Here is a 21,406-nt window from a genome sequence, read left to right on the forward strand (position 1 = left end):
CGCTCGCTCCCCCAGTCCCAGCTGGCACAGATCTGTCCATGGTGCTGCAGTTCCCTTTGGCCAGTCCTCTGGCTCCAGCAAGGAACTGCCGGTGTCTGGCGTTGCAGGTCCTTTTTAGATGGCCTTCCTGTGCCTTGATTGGCTGTGTCCCCTGAAGCCACTCTAGGCTGCTTGGGGGACTCCTCTACTACTCCTTTCCTAGCACAAGAGTGGCAGGATCCTGAGGCCTCCAGCAGGGGGCCTCTGGGCCTAGTGCACCCCATCACACTCCTATGGTGGCGGCGGCGGCTTTGGCACCAGCTCTTCCTTGCCGCTGTGCAGAGCTTGCCAGGAACAAAGCTGAGAGGTGGGAGATGGCTCCCAGCTGCCAGGATGTTCAGCTTTATCCCTTCCCTGCAGGGTAGCCACTTGGTCCCACTCTACTCTCTGACCCTTGCTCCCAGGCCCCTACTGCCCTCCCTGGGGCTGCATGTTTAGCGATGCCTGGGCAGTGTGCGCTGTGAGGGCAATGAGTGGGAGCAGTCCCAAAACTTCCCCACAAACTCCAGGGATCCTTTATCTCTGCCTCCCGGGGTGCAGTGGGGGCAGGGATAAGGGATCCTTGGCGGGGTGGGGAGGTGGAGCACACTTCACCCCAAGCCCCGGGGAAACACAGCAGCAGTCCATAGCCGGCAGCAGCCAGCCTGGGGGAGGGGGTGTTTTTCCTCTGATACCGTCATTTTATGTCAAACTTCAAAACAGACTAAAATAAATTAAAAAACCCAAACAAAAACAGCTTCATTGAATAGCCCATTTTTAAAAATTAAGAATTGCAAAGTTTCATTTAATAGTTTGGCAGCCCTGAAGACTGACATCATAATTATCCACAGACTAGGAGCACATGGGAATTTTCCTGCCAGTGTGACTCAGCCGAGAGGTGGAGAGCCCAACTCTCAGATTAGATGGTAGTTCAGTATCAAGCCTTCACAAACTGCAGTCATTCTACTGAGACAGCCACCAAAGGCTCTAATTATGCAGTTGATGTACTCATGTGTCCTTATGGGCGCCTGAATCCCATCAACAACACCATTACAGTTAACAGATAGGGTGGGCATTAGTTTTCCCTCACAATGGAACGTATTCGTAGGGCTAGAGTGCTGACTCTGGGATGGGGGGGGCACCAGGCACTTTGGGATAGGGTTACTTTGACTCAGGTCTGTGCACGGCAGTGTGGAGTCTAGAACCTAGGTTCAAGCACAGGTCAGAAAATCCTTAACCTAGGGTTAAAATGCAGTGTAGGTGCTCAAACCCAGGGTTCCCTGACATGGGTCAGCTGACTCAAATCCCACGAACCCTAGGCTTACATTTCTAAGTAGACACAGCCATAGTGTCTTTCTTAATGATATTTGAGCACTGAGATCTGCTAATGAAAGGCCCTATATTAGAGCTGGGTATTATTATAAAAAACAAAAAAACAATCTGAAAGGGTTGGAAGCAACCCACCAAAGAACAAGACAAATAACATTAACAAAGTGGGGGTTTTCTTCTAAAAAGAAAAAAATAGAAATTTCAATACTGCTGCATTTAGTCATCCCCAATTTTGGCAGGGGTCTCACTGCAAGCCCAGATAAGTGGTTTGGAAGCTCTCTCAGTCCTATAATTAAAGGGGCATTAGTTCTGAAGATATCTTTTCTTGCAACTGTATATCAGAAGCTTCAGTTGAACAAAAAACACTTTAAACACTCAAGCCTTCTTTATATATAATAAGCAGGACAGAATTTTTTTTAATAGACCAATTTCCGCCCACAGGTAAGCAGCTCAAGAGGGTAAATTTATTATGATACTTCCTAAAACTTATTTTTGGGCTGTCACATGGCATGAGGAATTTAATCCACAAATAATATTTTATAGAAATTTTTAATACCTGAAAACAGGGAGCCTGATTCACCACTGTCCTGCACCTTGGGTAGCCATTTATACCTGTGCAAAGCGTACCACATCATCAGCCTTGATATGGCTTATTTGTGCCTCTTTGAGGATACCGGAGGGCCATAGAGCCATCGTAAGCAGCCTCCTGGGGATTTCCAGTGTGTGGGGGAATCCTTAGGGAGAGGGACAGGGAAGGCCGATGTAACCAGCAGTACCCCACTGCACATCAGCGTAGGAGCGGTGCTGGGGGCGTGGCTGGGGAAAGAGCGTGTGCCTTGCCAGCTGCCTGAATGGATCCTTATGGCTCCGCTGCCAGAATGAGCTACTGTAAAACCTCTACTTTGTCTTCCCGCCATCAGCTGCATCAGGTGCTGCTCTAGCAGAAGCTGAGGACTGAGCCCAGTGAGTGCAAAGGGGTTACAAATAGCTACCAAATCAGAAATCTCCACTCAGCGTATACTGAATGGAGCATTGAACATCCACTGAGTGCTCATTTTACACAGAGATTAATGGCTACACAAAGTATAAAGCAGTTTACAATCAGGCCCATTAGTGTGCTCCTAACACCACATCCTCCTGGAATGTTGTGTGGCTAACACAATGCTATTATTTCTGGATGTGACAGAATTTTCATCCTTAGCCCCTGTTTTCAGGTGCTTAAAGAGAAATTATTGAACAGTAACTGGGGGTTGTTCAAGCGTGTTCCTGCAAAGGAACTGTGCTGTGAGCTTCCAAAATCCTCTAAAGAGCAATATTCACTGGGGCCACTCCTCTCTTTCCCTCCCTCATGCAGGGTTCCTAGGGCATAAAGTGGGGAGTGTCCCCCACCGCTCTTCCACTAATTCAGGAATACTTAACCTACGACTCTAAAGAAGTGAGGTGGGTGGGGACTGTGAATTCGCAGAGGGAACTAGTTACTGATAGGTAACTTCTCCTTCTTCTTCAGGGTGCCTCAACCCATTCCCACCTGTGCGCATTTAGCGAGCAGTACAACCCCAGGAATCAGGGCTGAGGAGTTCCAGGTCAACAATGTGCAGCAGCTCTGGATGAGGCTACAACTACATTGCATACAGCAGCTCTGGGTCTCAGATTAAGATTATTAGTAACAACTGCAACCTTGCTCTTCCAAATCAGATTTCAGTTGAAGGGAAAAAACGGCCTCAGGCATGTACAGATTTTCAGATAGCAGCCTTGTAAACTCGCTAATGAATACAGTAAGAAAGCAGGTTATGGAAATTGCCTTAGGTCTAGTTGAGTAAACGCCAATATTTTCAGGGGGCTGAATGCCTGCCAAGTCATAACAATTGTGACACAGAGTCTGATTTCATTTGGACCACCTTTGAGCAGTGATGGACTGGTTTCAGCCTCTCTGATAGGATCTTCTGTGGCAAAGTGGCCTAGTGGCTAGATCTCTGGCCTTACAGACTGAAAGACCAGCTAAGAGTGTGAGTGTAGGGGGACCTGGACCCTCCCTCTCTACTGAGTCGCAGCCCAGGGCCCTGTGTAGATCAACCCTCTAAACAGGGGAGATGGGTCTCCCTCCTGGTGAGGAGTTGAGACCCGCTTCCCTGGGCTACTTCCTACAAGTCTCTTCAGTGTGGGGTATGGCCCCACTAGTCCAATTGCCCTGAGTGCTGGGGCTTGTTTGCAGCCTCCCCTTGGCAGGGGAGCCCTTACTTGCCTCAAGTGGCTGTGCTGGCTGGCAGGTTGCTGATCCACCGCTTCGGGCAGGCAGACAGAGAGCTCCTGTCTCCTTGTCTGTTATCATGCTCAGTCCCCAACTGAGCCAGGCTCCCTTCTTTTCTCCCCCTCTCCAGGCCTGGCATTGGCCGCAGGTATAGTGGGGTGGGGCTAGCTGAACCCAAAGATTTTCTTTAACCCCCACTGTGCCAGATGGCAATTTCTCTGCTTTGCGTCCTCACACCATGATAGTCAAAAAAGCATGAATGGCCATAAATAAAAGGAAACAGGAAGGCAAGAAATGAACCAATATGGCTAAACAGCAAGTTGAGAAAGATTACTGGAGTCAAACAGACACCCTTCTGAAAATGGAAACCCACCCTAGTGAAGCATAAGGACCCAGGAATGCACATAATGGATCAGACCCAAGGCCCATGTAGTCCAGTTTCCTGTCTCCAAAGGAGGCCAGATCCAGATGTTTCAGAGGAGAGTACAATAACCATGAAGTGAGCAGATGTGGGCTCCTCTGCCCTTCATGAAGGGCTCCTCCTGGTTCCTAGTAGAGATTGATTTAAACCAGGAAGTATGAGGCTTTATATCCCTTCCAAAACTCATTTTCTAGCATTAACTACAACTCTGGATATTCCTGTTATCCATATAAACATCCCATCTTTCTGTGAATCTTACTAAATTCTTGGCAATAAGTTCCACAGTTGAATTAAAGATCATGCTCGCACCAAACTAATCTCCACAGTGGATCAATCAGTTCAGGATAATGACCTGGGAATCTATTGGAAGAAGAAAGGCCCTGACAAACAGGGAATGATATGGCTGATCAGCTAACCTGGGTGAGAGCCCTGACTTGCACTCCCTGGATTTCCAAGGTCTTCCTAAAGCTACAGTAACCATAGTTACCCAAGAGCCTGCTAAGCACTGGGAACCGGAAACCATGGTAGTCACTCCTGAAGACAGGATCCTCTCAAAGCACCCTGGTCTTTGCCTATGAAAACTTTGCAGAGGCACATCTAAAAGGACCTAATGGTGTCCAAGCTTTATCAATACATAGAGGACCCTGTTACCCATCCTATCACATCTGAGAAACTGGCAAAAGGATGAACAACCAGAGACCATGTTCAATCTAAGAGAGAGGATTTTTTATTCAGACTAACCCTGACCTACAGCCATGAATGAAACCACATTCCCCAGCATGTGGTATCCATGTCCTACTGTGGGATTATGCTACTCCATGCACATAGTGAGACATGCTGAGGACATCCCTGCCCCCAGACCATGTATGATCATCTGAAACAGAGTCCTTCTGACCGGAGTAAGAAAGTAGCTAGCTGTGTCCAGGGAAGCCTCAGCTGCATTAAGTTCCAGCCTGCACAACCTACACACCGTGCACCCCACAGGGCTAGGGAATCTCCTTCCCCATGTCAGACATTCAAACTGACGGGGTGGGCCCAGAGACCCGTTCCTCCCAATGAAATCCGTATATGCTCACAATAACCTGCCAGTTCTCAGAGTGGGAGGAAGGTTTACCTGCCAATGATACAGCTCATACAACAGCCACACTACCACTCAATCATGTTTTCAGTAGATGGCGTCTGCCCCTTGGCAGAAACTCAGACAGAGGATCTCACTTTATCTCAGAGGTGATACATATGCTGTGCAAGACACCAGGACTAAAACAGAAGCTCCATATTCTACATCACCCTCAATCCTCCAGATAGGTCAAGTACATGAACCGGACAAGGATATTTATCATGAAGATATTGGCCTCAGAAAATGCCCACCACTGGCTGAGACCTGAAACTGCCACTAGCATTAATTGGCCATGGGATCAATTCCAAACAATCCACAAATGTCACCCCTTTCAAGCTTCTGACAGGTATGACTAGAGTCCTCCCCATGAATCTGCTATTCCAGACTCCAGACACAAGAGTTACAAACGGTCATCCAACAATGCTTAGTAGAATTAAAGCATCTCTTGCAAAACCATATTTTCATTTGCTTGACAGAAGCCAGAGGAGAGTGCCCAGGAACAAAAGCCTTGTTATGATACAAACGCTTCTGAGGGAACATCATACTGGGACAGGGTATTTTATTTTGACTATATCAAAAAGACGAGAAGGGTCAAAAAGTTCCAACCTAGTTGGAAAGGGCGTTACCTCACCACAGGCAAAATCTCCCTTGTAGCATATGAAATCAAAGTGCTGGAGGGAAGGCAAAGCCCCATCTTCAAGTTGGTTCACAAAAGCCAAATTAAGCCCTGGAAAATCCAAGTTGCCCCTTCAACTCAGGAAAAAGACCTGGGCTTCACTATGGACAGCTCAATGGCAACTGCTGATAGCTCAGTGACAACTTCTGCTCAATGTGTAGCAGTGGTACAAAAATCAGACAAAATGTTAGATTACATAAGAAACAGGGTGGAAAAAATACACAAAATACATGGCATTACATAAATCAGTGGTGGGCCCTAACCAGGAATACTGTTCATCCCAACTCCAAAAGTACATAGCAGAATCAAAGGGAGTTCAGAGAAAACAGCAAGAAAGATTCGGGGCGTGGAAAAACTCAAATGAAGAGACCCAACAGACTAGAACTCTTTGCCTTTGAGAGAAGACAAATGAGAAAACAGTCATGACAAAACAATGTCTAGTATAGAGAAGATAGAAGACAGGGGGAATAGAAGTTCCCAGTCTGATACAATATCAAGAGGACATTTAATGAACTTGAAAGACGGCAAATTAAAAACTGATAAAAATAAATTTTCCACACAATGCTTAATTAGCCTGTGGAACTTATTGCCACAGTGTATTGAGGCTGAAAGTTTAGCAGAATTAAACAAAGAATTATTATTTATAGGGATAATAGGCCTATCTAGTTATAATAGTAAACATTTAAAAAACGAACAAGAGTTCTGGAAAGGATATAAACTTGTGCTTCAGGGCATAAGACCTAATCCCTCCCCCAACTCCCCCCATATCTGCCTTACTATTGAGGTCACAAGGAAACTCACTCTATGGGCAGATTATCCTATAACTGTAGGATTTCTAGCACCTTCCTCTGAAGTATCTGGCAGGGGCCACTGTCAGAGACAGAATACTGGACTGGATGGACCAGTGGTAGCATGGTAGCTCCTATATTCCTAAAAATGCATGTGTAATCTGGGAGGTCAGGCCTCACCTGCTCTGCAGTTTCCCCTGATTCACTCTGACTCCCCTCAGGTTGTGGAATCTCTTAGTTGTCATTAGTTTGCTGCTGCTCCTGCTACAGCTGCTGTGGGGGATATGCATGGAGAAATAACTCAGGAGTCAGAGTCACTTTGGATTTTTTTACCTGTCTTTTTTCCCTGTTCGAGTTTCAAGGCAGAGTTGTTGAGATTGAGGGTAGAGAAGATTTTGATAGCTACGTCCACAGCACTCTCCTGACCATAGTGTTCTTTCAGGAGTCTCGCAGCATCTATCCTGTCAGCCTTCTCCAGTTTACTCCAGGGGATTGAGGGTTTGTCATCAAAGGCAAACTCAGATAATTTGTGTCTAAATTTTTTAAAGTCTTGCTCTGCAAGATCCTCCAGTCCCTGCACGAGGACGTCACTCAGTGTCTTTCTGCTCATCATGAGTCTATTAGGAACTATCTGAAATGGGAACAAGAACATTAGAGGATTAACGCTAAATTCTGGACATCATAAAGTTGTGATCCCAACAATTAAGTGCACCCAGTGACTGCACAAAAACACCTTTCCATCTACCCACAGCTACCACGTTTTGTGCAATTCCATGTGTCACATTTTATCCAAGTTACTTACTGAGATAATTTGTACATTTATAAGTTCACATAATAACAGGCTTCAGCTTGTGGGGATCACATCCTGGCCCAAGCAGTGGCAGGGGTATGACACTGCTGTACAAAACTTGGCAGCTATGCCTGGGGGAAGTTGGTGGCTCTCTGAGTCGCTGGGTGGGTGCTGGGGCACCTTGGGATGGCTGGGAGTATGGGGTGGATGAGTGCTGGGATTACTGGAGATGGGCATTGCTGACTGCTGGGTCAGTGCTGGGATGGCTGGTGCTGGGATGAGGGTGGCAACGGCTGAAGGGAGGGGGTGGTGCTGGTGACTGTGAGAGGGTGGCTGCTGGTAGGTTGGGCGGGGAGGGTGTGCACTTCTGGTGCAGGGATTGGTGGGGGCCGGGCACCAATACTGGGCCTCTCAGCTTATGCTGCTCCCACCTCTCTTTGCTCCTTCCTACCCAGGACCCAGCCAGAGCAAGGAATAGCAGGACAGAAGGTGACCAGCTGCTTGCTCAGCCGGTGCCACACTGGTCTCTAGAAGACACAATGCACAAGTGCAGCCCTTGTCCACAGCTCTGCCAAATGTCTGATGTTCAGAGGGAGCTGTGGGCAGGTGGGACAGGGCTGCCTGATGCCTGAGTGTCCTGAGAGAGATTCAAGACTTGGCAGCCCTGTGACCCAAGATCAGACCAGAGACAAGATACCTGGTGGTACTCTCTGAAACACCAGCCACAGGCAAAGCTCTGGCCACAGCTGTCTCTGAGCACCAACGCCATCGGTAGAGGAATCAATGTCTACAGAGTAGAGCTGGCAGTACAGAAGGCCTCCCTTATACACACACACCCCTCATCTGAAGGTGATGGGTTCAGTCAGGGCCCAATTGAGCTTGACCAAGCACTGCACAGAGGTGCACAGCACCCAGAAGGTCCACACAAACCAGGCCCGAAGCTGAACCCAGAGTTGCCAGGGTATAAAAATTTTATTAAAGCTAATGTTAAAAATGTACATAATGCACAGGTTAGGAAAAGAGTGTGTGTACATTTGGGTATAGTGCTTAGATTATCCACAAATACAAAGTTTGTTTAAAACGTCAAAAATACATGAAGTACATAATCAGCAATAACCCAAATTTAGAGAATAGATTTAACAATATAGTTTAGATATTAGCATCCAAGTATTTGGGTACATCACTCATGAAAAAAAGTTTTACAGAGAGTTGGGGGCAGAAAGCAAAATATATCCATGAGTGGAGATTGTCCCTCAGTAATTGAGAATTTAGGGCAGGTTGTCTGTTAGAAAATGCAGTCCATCAGGAAAGTATTTGAGTTCAGTGAGGCAAAACCTTAAGTTACAAAAAGACACACAGACAGGAATATTGATTCTATTCAGCACAGCTATTTTCTAAGCCATTTAAAGAAATCATAATCTAACACATACCTAGCTAGATTACCTACTAAGTTCTAAGACTCCATTCCTGTTCTGTCTCCGGCAAAAGCATCACACAGACAGACACAGACCCTTTGTTTTTCTCCCCCCTCCCAGCTTTTGAAAGTATCTTGTCTCCTCATTGGTCATTTTGGTCAGGTGCCAGCAAGGTTACCTTTAGCTTCTTAACCCTTTACAGGTGAAAGGATTTTTCCTCTGGCCAGGAGGGATTTTAAAGGGGTTTACCCTTTCCTTTATATTTATGACACGCCCCCCAAATCTCAGCTAGGGTGAAACGCTGGCTGGGATTTCTTCCTGGAGCTCTAGGAAAAAACAGAGTTAATACGACACACGCACCTCTAAATATACTACCAAGTACATAAAGACTAACAATATTTTCCACATCTCAAGGACGATTTTAATCAGTTGATTCTGGGAAACTTTCACGGAGAGGCGTCAGCCACTTTGTTAGAAGCTCCTGAGATGTGTTGGATGTCGAAATCAAAATCTTGGAGAGCTAAACTCCACCGAATAAGTTTTTTGTTATTTCCCATGGCAGTATGAAGCCACTGTAGCGCAGCATGGTCGGTTTGCAGGTGGAAATGCCGTCCCCAAACATATGGGCGTAACTTTTCCAGAGCGTAGACAATGGCGTAACATTCTTTTTCACTGACTGACCAGTTGCTTTCCCTCTCGGAAAGATTTTTGCTGAGAAACACTACAGGGTGGAATTCTTGATCCGGTCCTTTCTGCATTAAAACTGCTCCCACACCACGCTCGGACGCATCTGTGGTTACAAGGAATAGTTTGTCAAAATCTGGGGCCCTTAGTACAGAGTCAGACATGAGTTCGCTTTAAGCTGGTTAAAGGCCTTCTGACACTCTTCGGTCCACTGAATGGCATTTGGCTGTTTCTTTTTGGTTAGGTCTCTCAGTGAGGCGGCGATTTGGCTGTATTGCGGTACAATCTGTAATAACCGGCCAAGCCTAAGAAGGATAGAACCTGTTTCTTTGACTTTGGGACAGGCCACTTTTGGATAGAATCCAGTTCGGCTTGTAGGGGGTTGATAGTTCCTTGACCCACCTGGTGTCCAAGGTAAGTCACTCTGTTTAGGCCTATTTGACACTTCTTCGCCTTAACAGTTAGTCCTGCCTCCCTTATGCGCTCAAGGACTTTTTGTAGATGTTCCAGGTGTTCTGCCCAGGAATCCGAAAATATGGCCACATCGTCAAGGTAGGAGACTGCATATTCTCCTAAACCTGCTAGGAGACCATCTACAAGTCTTTGGAAGGTGGTGGGTGCATTTCGCAGCCCGAAAGGGAATACATTAAATTCATACAGCCCAAGATGTGTGGTGAAGGCTTGACCTTTCCTTGGCGGATTCATCTAGCGGTACCTGCCAGTACCCCTTGGTTAAGTCCAAGGTAGAGATGAACTGGGCCCGTCCCAGTTTCTCTAATAGTTCATCTGTGCGTTGCATTGGATAGTTGTCAGGGCGAGTTACAGCATTTAGCTTACGGTAGTCCACGCAAAAACGTATCTCCCCATCTGGTTTGGGAACTAGAACCACTGGAGATGCTCATGCACTTCCAGAGGGGCGGATTACACCCATCTGTAACGTATCCTGGATCTCCCAGTCTATAGCAGTCTTAGCTTGAGGAGACACCCCGTAAGGTTGGACTTTAATTGGCTGAGCATTACCTGTGTCAATGGAGTGGTATGAAAACAGCTGTGCTGAATGGAATGAATATTCCTGTCTGTGTGTCCTTTTTGTAACTTAAGGTTTTGCCTCGAGGGATTCTATATGTTTTGAATCTAATTACCCTGTAAGGTACCTACCATCCTGATTTTACAGAGGTGATTCCTTTACTTCTATTAGAAGTCTTCTTGTAAGGAAACTGAATGCTTTTTCATTGTTCTAAGATCCAAGGGTTTGGGTCTGTGGTCACCTATGCAAATTGGTGAGGATTTTTACCAAACCTTCCCCAGGAAGTGGGGTGATAGGGGTGGGAGGATTTTGGGGGGAAAAATGTGTCCAAACTATGTTTTTTCAGGAACCCAGATAAAGTTTGGTGGTGGCAGTGGAAATCTAAGGGTAAAATAATTTGTACCGTGGGGAAGTTTTAACCTAAGCTGGTAAAAGTAAGCTTAGGAGGTTTTCATGCAGGTCCCCACATCTGTACCCTAGAGTTCAGAGTGGGGAAGGAACCTTGACATCATATTGGACATGTGTACCTGGATGGAGGCCTGAAGCTGGACACTTTAAAGGAACTGTGTTGTTTGGACTTCTGAGTATCCAGTGAGGTAATACAGAAGCTGTTTTGTTCTGGCTTGGTAAATATAAATATTGAAATATCCACCAGCGCTTGGGGTTTGTCCGCCCCATTCTGTTTGCAGTTCTAATTGAGTGACCTCAGCTGGCTCCCACGGGCACCATTGTCACACAAGCCACTTCCCCAGTGCCGAGCGGTGGGGACCCAGGTTTGCCCACTACTCTGGGTCCTGACTCAGGGACACTGTAGGTAGCAGCTTCCTGCTGCATCTCTTTAACTCCACTCCATGCTGCTTCTATTCCCTGGGCCACTTCCCCGCAGCCCCAGCCCCAGCCCCTTCTTCACCCTCTTCTCAGGGCCCCCAGCCCACAAGTCCCCACAGCAACTTAGTAGCTCCCTCTTGCTCCCTCAGTGTCTGCCAGCAACAGCTCTATCCAAGGTTCTACTTTCCTGCACCCCACAAGGAAGACAGTCCTCTCACCTTGAGCTCCCTGAAGCCACTGACCCTGCTCTGCAGCTCCTTTTATGTAATACTGCTGGGCCTTGATTGGCTGCTCCCTGCACAGCCCTTCCCCCCCCCCCACCCCACCCCGACTGCTTTTAACCCCTTCCTTTCCAAAGTGGGGGAACACCGCATCACACAGCCCTTACCATATTGGAAGTCTCTTCTCAGGTCCCCTCTTCAGTCTTCTTTTCTCAAGACTAAACATGCCCAGTTTTTTAAACCTTTCCTCATAGGTCAGGTTTTCTAAACCTTTTATCATTTATCATGTTGGTCTCCTCTGGATTCTCTTCAATGTATTCACAGCTTTCCTGAAGTGTGGTGTCCAGAACTGGACACAATACTCTAGCTGAGGCCTCATCAGTGCCAAGTAGGGCAGGACAATTACTTCGTGGGTATTTCATACAACACTCCTGTTAATACACCCCAGAATGATAGTAGCCTTTTTCACAATTGCATCATATTGTTGACTCATATTCAATTTGTGATCCACTGTAACCCCCAGATCCTTTTCAGCAGTACTACTACCTAGCCAGTTATTCTTCATTTTGTAGCTGGATATTTGATTTTTGCTTCCTAAGTAAAGGATTTTGCACTTGTCTTTATTGAATTTCATCTTGTTGATTTCAGACCAATTCTCCAATTTGGCAAGGTCACCTTGAATTCCAATTTTGTCCTCTGAGGTGCTTGTAACCGCTTTCAGTTCAGTATCATCCACACGTTTTATGAGCATACTCTCTACTATCCAAAAAGAAAAGGAGGACTTGTGGCACCTTAGAGACTAACAAATTTATTTGAGCATAAGCTTTTGTGAGCTACAGCTCACTTCATCGGATGCATTTATGCTCAAATAAATTTGTTAGTCGCTAAGGTGCCACAAGTCCTCCTTTTCTTTTTGCGAGTACAGACTAACACGGCCGCTACTCTGAAATCTACTATCCAAGTTATTCATGAAACTGTTCAATAGTACTGAACCGAGGACTGACCCCAGCAGGACCCTACTATATATACCCTCCCGGTTTGAAGCATACCATTGATAACTACTCTTTGAGTATGGTCTTTCAACTAGTTGTGCACTCACCAGATAATAATTTTATCTAGCTCACATTTCCCTAGTTTGCATATGAGAATGTCATGGGGGATATATCAAGTCTACTGCTTCCCTCTATCCATTAGACCAGTAACCACTGTTCCCTCTAAGCTGTGCATGTGTGCATGCGCACACAGATCCTAAACCCCACGCACACAGTGAAACACCGCATGCACAAATATTTGCACAGAAGCACAACAATTTGCATAGAAGAAATTTTTTGCGCACACGGCCTGTCAAAAATTAGAGGGAACATTGCCAGTAACCCTGTCAAAGAATGAAATTAGGCTGATTTGTTCTTGAGAAATCCATGCTGGTTGTTCCTTATGACCACATTATCCTCTTATAAATTATAAATTGAATCTTTAATCATTTGTTCCGGTATCTTCCCCAATATTGAAGTTAGGATACCTGGTCTATAATTGCCAGAATCCTCTTTGCTCCCCTTTTTAAAGATAGGTACTATGTTTGCCCTTCTCCTGTCCTCTGGGACCTCACCAATCCTCCAGGAGTTCTCACAGATAATTGCTTACTGTTCCAATATTGCTTCAACTAATTCCTTAAGTACCCTAGGATGAATTTCATCAAGCCACACCGACTAGAATACATCTAACATATCTTCTTTAACTTGTTCTTTCCCTGTTTTCAATTTCATTCCTTCCCCATTGTTAATACTTATTGTGTGGAGTATCTGATCGCCTTTTTAATGAAGACTGAAGCAAAACAGGCATTAGACATCTCAGTCTTCTTGATGTCATTATTAGCTGTCTTTCTCTAATAATCAGATGACCTACACTTTCCTTCATCTTTCTCTTGCTCCTAATGTACTTAAAGAATCTCTTCTTATTGCCTTTTATGTCCCTTGCTAAGTGTAACTCATTTTGTGCCTTAGCCTCTTTGATTTTATCCTCGCATGCTTGTGCTATTCTTTGGTACTCCTCATTAGCAATTTGTCCATGTTTCCACTTTTTGAAGGATTCCTAACAATCTTTCCCAACTAATCTAATTAAATAAACAAAGTAATTTCTCTTGATATGGGATTTATCTGAAATATAATTCAGAATTGTGTTATTTATGTACTCCCCAAATGTGCTTGATATCTCAAAAATGTGTACAAAACATGGTCTCTGCCTCTTGAAAGCAATTTTTTTTTACCTTGTCTTACTTTCTTTATATACATTCCAATCAATGCAACAGGGATAAAGCACAGTTAAGGCTGCATGATGTAAATTTTTGTGTGTATTTTGTTCAATAACTGTTGATAATATTTAAATGTACATAACGTGGTGTAGATGTAAGCAGGGTTTGAAAGAATGCTTCCCTGACAGCTAGCTGGAAGGGGGGAGACACCCTGGGTGCGTCTATGTAAATACAGTTTGATCCTGCTTTGCTTAGATTGGCTAGATATTCAGCAGATGGAGTGACGTTTTGCTCATTGTAATCAACTTAATTTATGACCCAACACCAGCTGTGTTTGTATTGAATGCAGGAATAGCTGAAATATGGTTACCAATGTTTGTAATTATTGTGGGAATACAGAAAAGCAGGACCGTGCTTAATCTGTTCCAAAGGAAAGGGCTCACATTTAGGAGAAAGGACCTACCTAAGCAGGTTTCAGAGTAACAGCCGTGTTAGTGTATTCGCAAAAAGAAAAGGAGTACTTGTGGCACTTTAGAGACTAACCTAAGCAGGGGCTCAATTCTCAGAGCCCTGTGAGAGTAAGAAAGGTGTGGGTAAGTATGCTGGTAAGGAGGCTATGCACCCAGGGCCATCCCTACCAATTGTGGTGCCCTAGGCAGCCTGAGCACTTGGCAGCCAGTCCATGGGGTGGTCCAGCCCGTCCTTGGGAGAGGGGACTGCACTCAAGGGCTGCAGGGCTGTGGAGGCAGGAGCTGGGAGGGACTGCTTTGGGGAGGCCCCAGAGCGGCCCGGGGGATTAGTGGGGGGCCTGGCGCTGGCAGCGGGGGTCAGGCCTGCCCCCGCCCCAGCAGTGGGAAGTGGAACAACCCAGCCCCAGCCTACTCCACTCCCCCCGCCCCAGCTCCAAGCCATGTCACTCGGGGGAGGGGGCAGGACTGCCCCCCTGCACTCACCGGTGGTGGGAAGTGGAACAACCCAGCCCCAGCCTGCTCTACTCCGCTCCCCGCACCCCAGCTCCCAGCTGTACCGCTCGGGGGGGGGAGAATTGGGGAAAGGATCATCCCCCCCCTGTACTCACTGGCAGCGAGAAGCGGAGCGATTCCGCCCCAGCTCCCAGCTGCGTCACTCGGGGAAGAGGGCTTGGGGGAAGAGGGGCGTGACCACCCCCCGCACTCACCGGCAGTGGGAAGCAGAGTGGACTGACATGGCTGGGAGCTGGCAGAGTGGAGCGGGCTGGGGCCAGGTCGCTCTGCTTCCCGCCGCCGCTGGTGAGTGCGGGGGAAGGCCCGATCCCTGCTGCCAGCGCCAGGTCCCCCGCTAATACCCTGGGCTGCATCAGTTGCACAGCGGAAGGGGTGGAATGGGGGCAGGGCGGGGGCGGAGCAGGGGCAGGAAGAGGCGGGACAGAGGAGATGTCCCGGGCTCCGCACCCACCCTAGGGACAGCCCTTGAAATGGGCACAGCAGCCCGTGGTGGAACCAGCATGCAGTTGCCTAAGGGCACCACAAAATTTGGGGCAATTTGGTGCCCCACATTTTGTGGTGCCCTAAGCAACTGCATATTCTGCGTATGCCTAGGGATGGCCCTGTATGCACCCTTCCCGGGGGTACTGCCTGGACTGGTTTGACCTGTTTTCCCCCCACCCCCGTTCTAAGAATAGAGTGAAATAGGCTTCATTAGGAGCCTTTTTATTATTTTAATTATGGTAGAGCTGTGTTTCTGCCCTGCCTGCTAAGAGTTAAAATCACTAGGAGCTGAAATCACTTGAGATGGGGCAGGATTTCTGTCCAGTCTGCAAAAATAACTGAAAATTGCTAAGAGACTGAAGTGCAGAGATCACAGCTGAGAGGTGGATGGCAGCAGATGGTGACCGACAGCCAGCAGGGCAGCGGCAGAGAGGCACGACAAGCAGCCAGCAGAGCGGCAGCAGAAAGCAGTGACTATGGCGAGCAGCCATCGTCACGAGTAAGATGCCTCTTTATCTCCCCCACGCAGGATGGGAGGTGAACCTGCAGATGCACCTCTGAACTCTGAGTCTGCACTGACCACAGCCAACAACTGTGAGTGGGGTGCAGGGAAGGGTCAGGCATGTGAAAGGGACATTTGGGTTGCTGGATGTAAGAACCTGAGGGGAAAAGGACACTGCCCAACTTACTTGAGGTGGGACTTTTACTTATGGTTTATGTTTATGAACCCCGTTTGTGGTGTTTTTCCAAATTAATGCCAGGTTACTTCCCTCCTTTTATTAAAAGTTTCTTTTCTACACTCAGACTCTGTGCTTGCGAGAGGGGAAGTATTGCCTCTCAGAGGCACCCAGGGGTGGTGTGTAAATTTCCCAGGTTACTGGGTGGGGGCTCGAGCCGGTTCTGTGTTGGGTCGATGGAAAGGAACCCCTAGATATTGAACGCAACCCTGGCTGCTACTGGCTCCACCTGGCAGAAGGGTTACATAAACGTGATCTGTGTTGCATAATTCATGTAATTGTTACCTTATTATTATTCCTTCTATTTTTTTGTTTTTGAAACATGAATTTCCAGTATAATAAGTTTTTATCTGAACTAGAACAGACTAGGGACTGGGTAAAGGGGAATGAGACATTCTGGTAAAGCAAAAGCACTCTAAAGCCATAGTAGATGGTCATCACAGGATTTCCTGGGCCAGGTGGGTTTCCCAGGTTAGGACTCTATACCACCACCACCCCAGCCCCCAATATAGGACATATGGCTAGGAAAAGAGGGCACAACTGGAGCATTGCTGTGATCCGATAATCCCTGGCTGGAAATGGGACATAAACATGGCATACAGCTGCTTTTGACACCCCCTTAAGTACTGTGACAATTAGAATTCAGCTAGACACAAGACCAGGGCTCAGCTGTGGAGCATGACTTAACCTGAACTTAACACGAACATGACCACTCACTAGAAATACTGTATCAGAAAGTCATACTCCAAAGGAGAGAGTTTGTTTAGGCTGGTCGAGCACAATACAAACCAGGAGTAATGGGCTGAAATTAAGAAGGAAAATATAGGCTGAACCCCAGAAAATCCTTCCAGAATGTGAGAAGTATCATATAATACCAGGGGTGGGCAAATGTTTTGGCCCAAGGGCCACATCTGGGTGCGGAAATTGTATGGCAGACCATGATTGTAGGGCTGGGGCAGTGGGTTGGGGTGAAGGAGGGAGCTCCAGGGCAGGGGGCTGGGCCAGGGGATTGGGTTGTAGGAGGAGGTGTAGAGTGCCAAAGCGGGCTCGGTGCAGGATGCAGGAGGGGTTTGGTGTGTGGGCTCCGGCCAGGCACTACTTACCTCGGGTGGCTCAGGGGTGGCAGCAGCACACAGCGGGGCTAAGGCAGGCTCCTCCCTGCCCTGGCCTTGTGCCGCTCCCAGAAGTGGCCAGCATGTGCAGCAATGGCTTGTGCAGGTGGGGGCGGGCAGGCAGCTCCGTGCTCTGCCCTCACCTGCAGGTACCGCTCCCGCAGCTCCCATTGGCCGCAGTTTTCTGTTCTCCTCAGCTCCCAGTCCCACAATCAGCCTTATTCCTCTGTCCCTCTGATAGCCTATGGACAGAGTGGGGAAAAGCAGCAGTGAGTCACATGATGCCCACAACAATAGTCCAGTCTCTACAGTCTCTGGAGGCAGTTAAAGGGTGGGTCAAAGTGTCACTTCATTCAGTGAGGCGAAAGAGAAGAAGTGGTCTGCTTTATGGCCACTCTTCAACCTGCAGGCCAATATGGCCAATTAGGGGGAAAGGGAACATGTGGTTGCATCCATGGGGGCCCCTGAAAAGGCTGGGTGCCCTGAACCGCAGCAGGGCAAAGCCGTAAGTGGATGTCAATTGTCCTGATGTCGACGTCACTAGGGAAAGTGGTGGGAGAGTGTAAAGAGTGTCTTGATCAAGAAGTGGGTGAGACCTGGGATAGCTTCTGTCATAAATATAAAGGGAAGGGTAAACACCATTAAAATCCCTCCTGGCCAGAGGAAAAATCCTTTCACCTGTAAAGGGTTAAGAAACTAGGATAACCTCGCTGGCACCTGACCAAAATGACCAATGAGGAGACAAGATACTTTCAAAAGCTGGGAGGAGGGAGAACGACAAGGGGTCTGGGTCTGTCTGTGTGATGCTTTTGCCAGGGACAGAACAGAAATGGAGTCTTAGAACTTAATAAGTAATCTAGCTAGATATGCGTTAGATTATGATTTCTTTAAATGGCTGAGAAAATAAGCTGTGCTGAATGGAATATAGATTCCTGATTTTTGTGTCTTTTTGTTACCTAAGGTTTTGCCTAGAGGGATTCTCTATGTTTTGAATCTACCATCCTGATCTTACAGAGGTGATCCTTTTTCTTTTTTACTGTTTCTTCTATTAAAATGTTTCTTTTCAAGAACTGAATGCTTTTTTCATTGTTCTAAGATCCAAGGTTTTGGGTCTGCGGTCACCTATGCAAATAGGTGAGGATTTTTACCAAACCTTCCCTAGGAAGTGAGGTGCAAGGGTTGGGAGGATTTTGGGGGGAAAGACGTTTCCAAACAATGTTTTCCCAGTAATGCAGATAAACGTTTGGTGGTGGCAGTGGAAGTCCAAGGGCAAAGGGTAAAATAGTTTGTACCTTGGGGAAGTTTTAACCTAAGCTGGTAAAAGTAAGCTTGGGGGGTTTTCATGCAGGTCCCCACATCTGTACCCTAGAGTTTAGAGCGGGGAAGGAACCCTGACAGCTCCTGTCTGAGGACTGGAGAATCCGGTGGGTCAGATATAGTGAGATCTGACAGATGTGTGAAGTCTTGTGAGTAAGTTCTCCTCAGTACCGATATAAAGTACGGTGCCAAGGTGTGATATGGAAAAGAGTCAGCAGATGGCACCAGAGAGCTTTTTGGCACCATAGGTTTAGTTGGTATTTGCAATGATGCAGATGGCATTTTCAGTGCCAAGGATTTGTGTGAATAGGGCTTCGGTACCGTGGGGCAGCATCTGGGCTGAGGACTTCACTGGAGCCGGCTGTTTTGCTGGTGCCGGTGTCAGTGCCAATGACTTTTTCAGTGCCAGAAATGGTCCTGGAGCTAAAATGAGGTAGAGGACCCACTTTGGTTGCCAACAACAGAAGGTGATGTTGATACTGTTTCACCCCATTTGCTTCCTTAGACTGACTCTGAGGCACTGAGGGAGTCAGTCTGGGTGCAGATTTGTGGCCCTTGTCAGAGGCCGTTGAAGCCACAGACCAAGTTGGGGATGGCACTGTTGTTGTTTGTGTCTCAGAAACGGAGGAAGAGGATGGTCTCTTCTTACCTCACACCTATCAGAGGATGTTTGTCTCTTGCTGGTGCGAGGGGAGTGAGGTTCAGTAGACGACCTTGCCAAGCGTGAGGATCTTTCCAGTGAGGAAAAGGAACCGGGGTCCGACGTCAGTCACAGTGATTTTTCCATGAGAATTAATTTGAGTTTAAGGTCCCCACTTCTGCCTTTCAGGCAATGGGATGACTTTTGAGGAATGTGTCCCTCTCCTAAGCAGCAGATACACTTTGCGTGGCCATCCGTTTATAGAGAAGGCAGCTCCACAGGAGACATAGCACTTAAACCCAGGTGAACCAAGCATTAAAGGGGGTAGCTTCCCTGAGGAAAAGTAGGGAAAAATGGGAGAATGAACTAATTTTTGTTTTTTCTTCTGTTTTAGGAGAAAAAAAGAGAAAAGGGAAATGAACAACTATGAGAGGAAAACAGGAAAGCTACTATCTAAAGAGCAACTTGGGCTCTGCTAAGTGTTCCATTCCAGACCGCAGGTGGTGGAGAAGGAACCAAGGCTGATTGGACCACACAGCACTATATATATGACCTGTGCACGGGGTAGGGGAGGTGAGGTGTGCCTGACGGGCACTGCTATCGAAGATCTCTGACTCCAAATGCGAAGGCGCTGCCTCACCTACAGTTGAGCACCCCTGGGAACATCACTCGAAGAAGAACCTAAGGGAAGAGTGGGTAGGCCAAGACCCCTAGAATTATAGTGGAAACAGTGACTATTTTGATGTCCTTGTTCTGTAGAAATAGGGTACCTTCCTGCCCACTGTCAAGGAGTCTCAAGTTTCTAAACACCCTGGTTTCATGTACTTTATCAATACATATGTTAGTGGATCTCCCTGAGTGGTCCTCCAAGGCTTGCAACACTAGAGAATATCCCTTTCTGCCAGTGTACCTATCTGCACTTCTTTGGGCCAGGTTATGCTCACATGGGTAACATCAATGGCTTCTGCAAAGTTTGGGAATCCTAGCTTCTGAAACCTCAGAGTATGTATGTTCTGTGATTAGATTTTACCAACCCTGTAACAAAGGTGAACCCCTGAAGCACTAGAATTGACTTACTATGAAGTCAGTGTCCTTGATCCTTCCAGTCTATCCTGCCAACTTGGTCAGCTCAACTTATGTCATAAATGGTTGCTTTACTCCAAAAATCACAAAATACACAAGTTGTTCCCGTCCCTAAGGGCCAGTCTTTTATCTTAGGTCGATTCACACCTTAGACCTCACACCACAGAAAACACTAGCAGCCAATTCTATAGCAAACTAACTGCAGATTCAATAACTAAGATATTCACAGGTTAAAGCAAGCCCTCGCCACAGGGGCAAACTGCTGTCTGAATTGGCCCCTCTCATCATTGATGGGGGGGTGGACCTGCTGCCTGTTTCTTTCCCCTGGCTGCCCTCTGCAGCCCTAGTAGCCCCTCAGGTCCCTTAGTCAGGGCCTGAGCCTGTCAGTTAATCAGGCTGGAGCCTTGCTGGCTCTCTGGCCTCTCCCACCACTGCTCTGTCCGTGGTATCAGACTTTACCAGGCAGCTTTGTCCATCTCTCTCCAGAGTTGGAGAGAGACTGAGCTCTCTCCGCCCAGCAGCCCTTCTTACAGGACCTAGCCTGGCCCTGATTGGCTGCCTTCAGCCTTCTTCTGATTGGCTCTTGGAGCAGCACTCTCTCAGGGCTGTTTTTAACCCCTTTTATTCCAGTGCGGACCAACCATCCCATCACACTTTGCTTTGCTTAACATTTATACCTTTTGCTCTCAAAGGAGTCACATGTTCCAGAAACATGCCCTGTGGGCATGTTATTACTAATTTTTACCTAATTAGTGTTTTGGGAGAAGACTATGGGGTGGTGCCAGACCAGGCCACATTTACCAACTCATTAATCATTAAAAAGAAAAGGAGTACTTGTGGCACCTTAGAGACTAACCAATTTATTTGAGCATGAGCTTTCATGAGCTACAGCTCACTTCATCAGATGTTTACCGTGGAAACTGCAGCAGACTTTATATACACACAGAAATCATGAAACAATACCTCCTCCCACCCCACTGTCCTGCTGGTAATAGCTTATCTAAAGTGATCAACAGGTGGGCCATTTCCAGCACAAATCCAGGTTTTCTCACCCTCCACCCCCCCACACAAATTCACTCTCCTGCTGGTGCTAGCCCATCCAAAGTGACAACTCTTTACATAATCAAGTCGGGCTATTTCCTGCATAGATCAAGGTTTTCTCACATCCCCCCCACCCCCATACACACACAAACTCACTCTCCTGCTGGTAATAGCTCATCTAAACTGACCACTCTCCAGGT

The 21,406-nt window shown here is 47.1% G+C and overlaps 1 protein-coding gene across 1 annotated transcript in view; it reads right to left on the minus strand.

The window, feature by feature from the left end:
• LOC125638527 (NACHT, LRR and PYD domains-containing protein 12) overlaps positions 1 to 11,994 on the minus strand; it is a 156,218-nt gene extending 144,224 nt beyond the window's left edge. The window contains exons 1-2 of the mRNA XM_048854416.2: positions 11,730 to 11,994; positions 6,931 to 7,228 (exon numbers count right to left, since the gene is read on the minus strand). Coding sequence (XP_048710373.2) covers positions 6,931 to 7,228; positions 11,730 to 11,732 — 301 coding nt within the window. The 5' untranslated portion in view covers positions 11,733 to 11,994. The remainder of the gene's footprint in view (positions 1 to 6,930; positions 7,229 to 11,729) is intronic.
• Between the last annotated feature and the right edge of the window lie 9,412 nt (positions 11,995 to 21,406).

The sequence above is a fragment of the Caretta caretta genome, chromosome 6 (assembly GCF_965140235.1).
Source record: "Caretta caretta isolate rCarCar2 chromosome 6, rCarCar1.hap1, whole genome shotgun sequence".
NCBI lineage: Eukaryota > Metazoa > Chordata > Testudines > Cheloniidae > Caretta > Caretta caretta.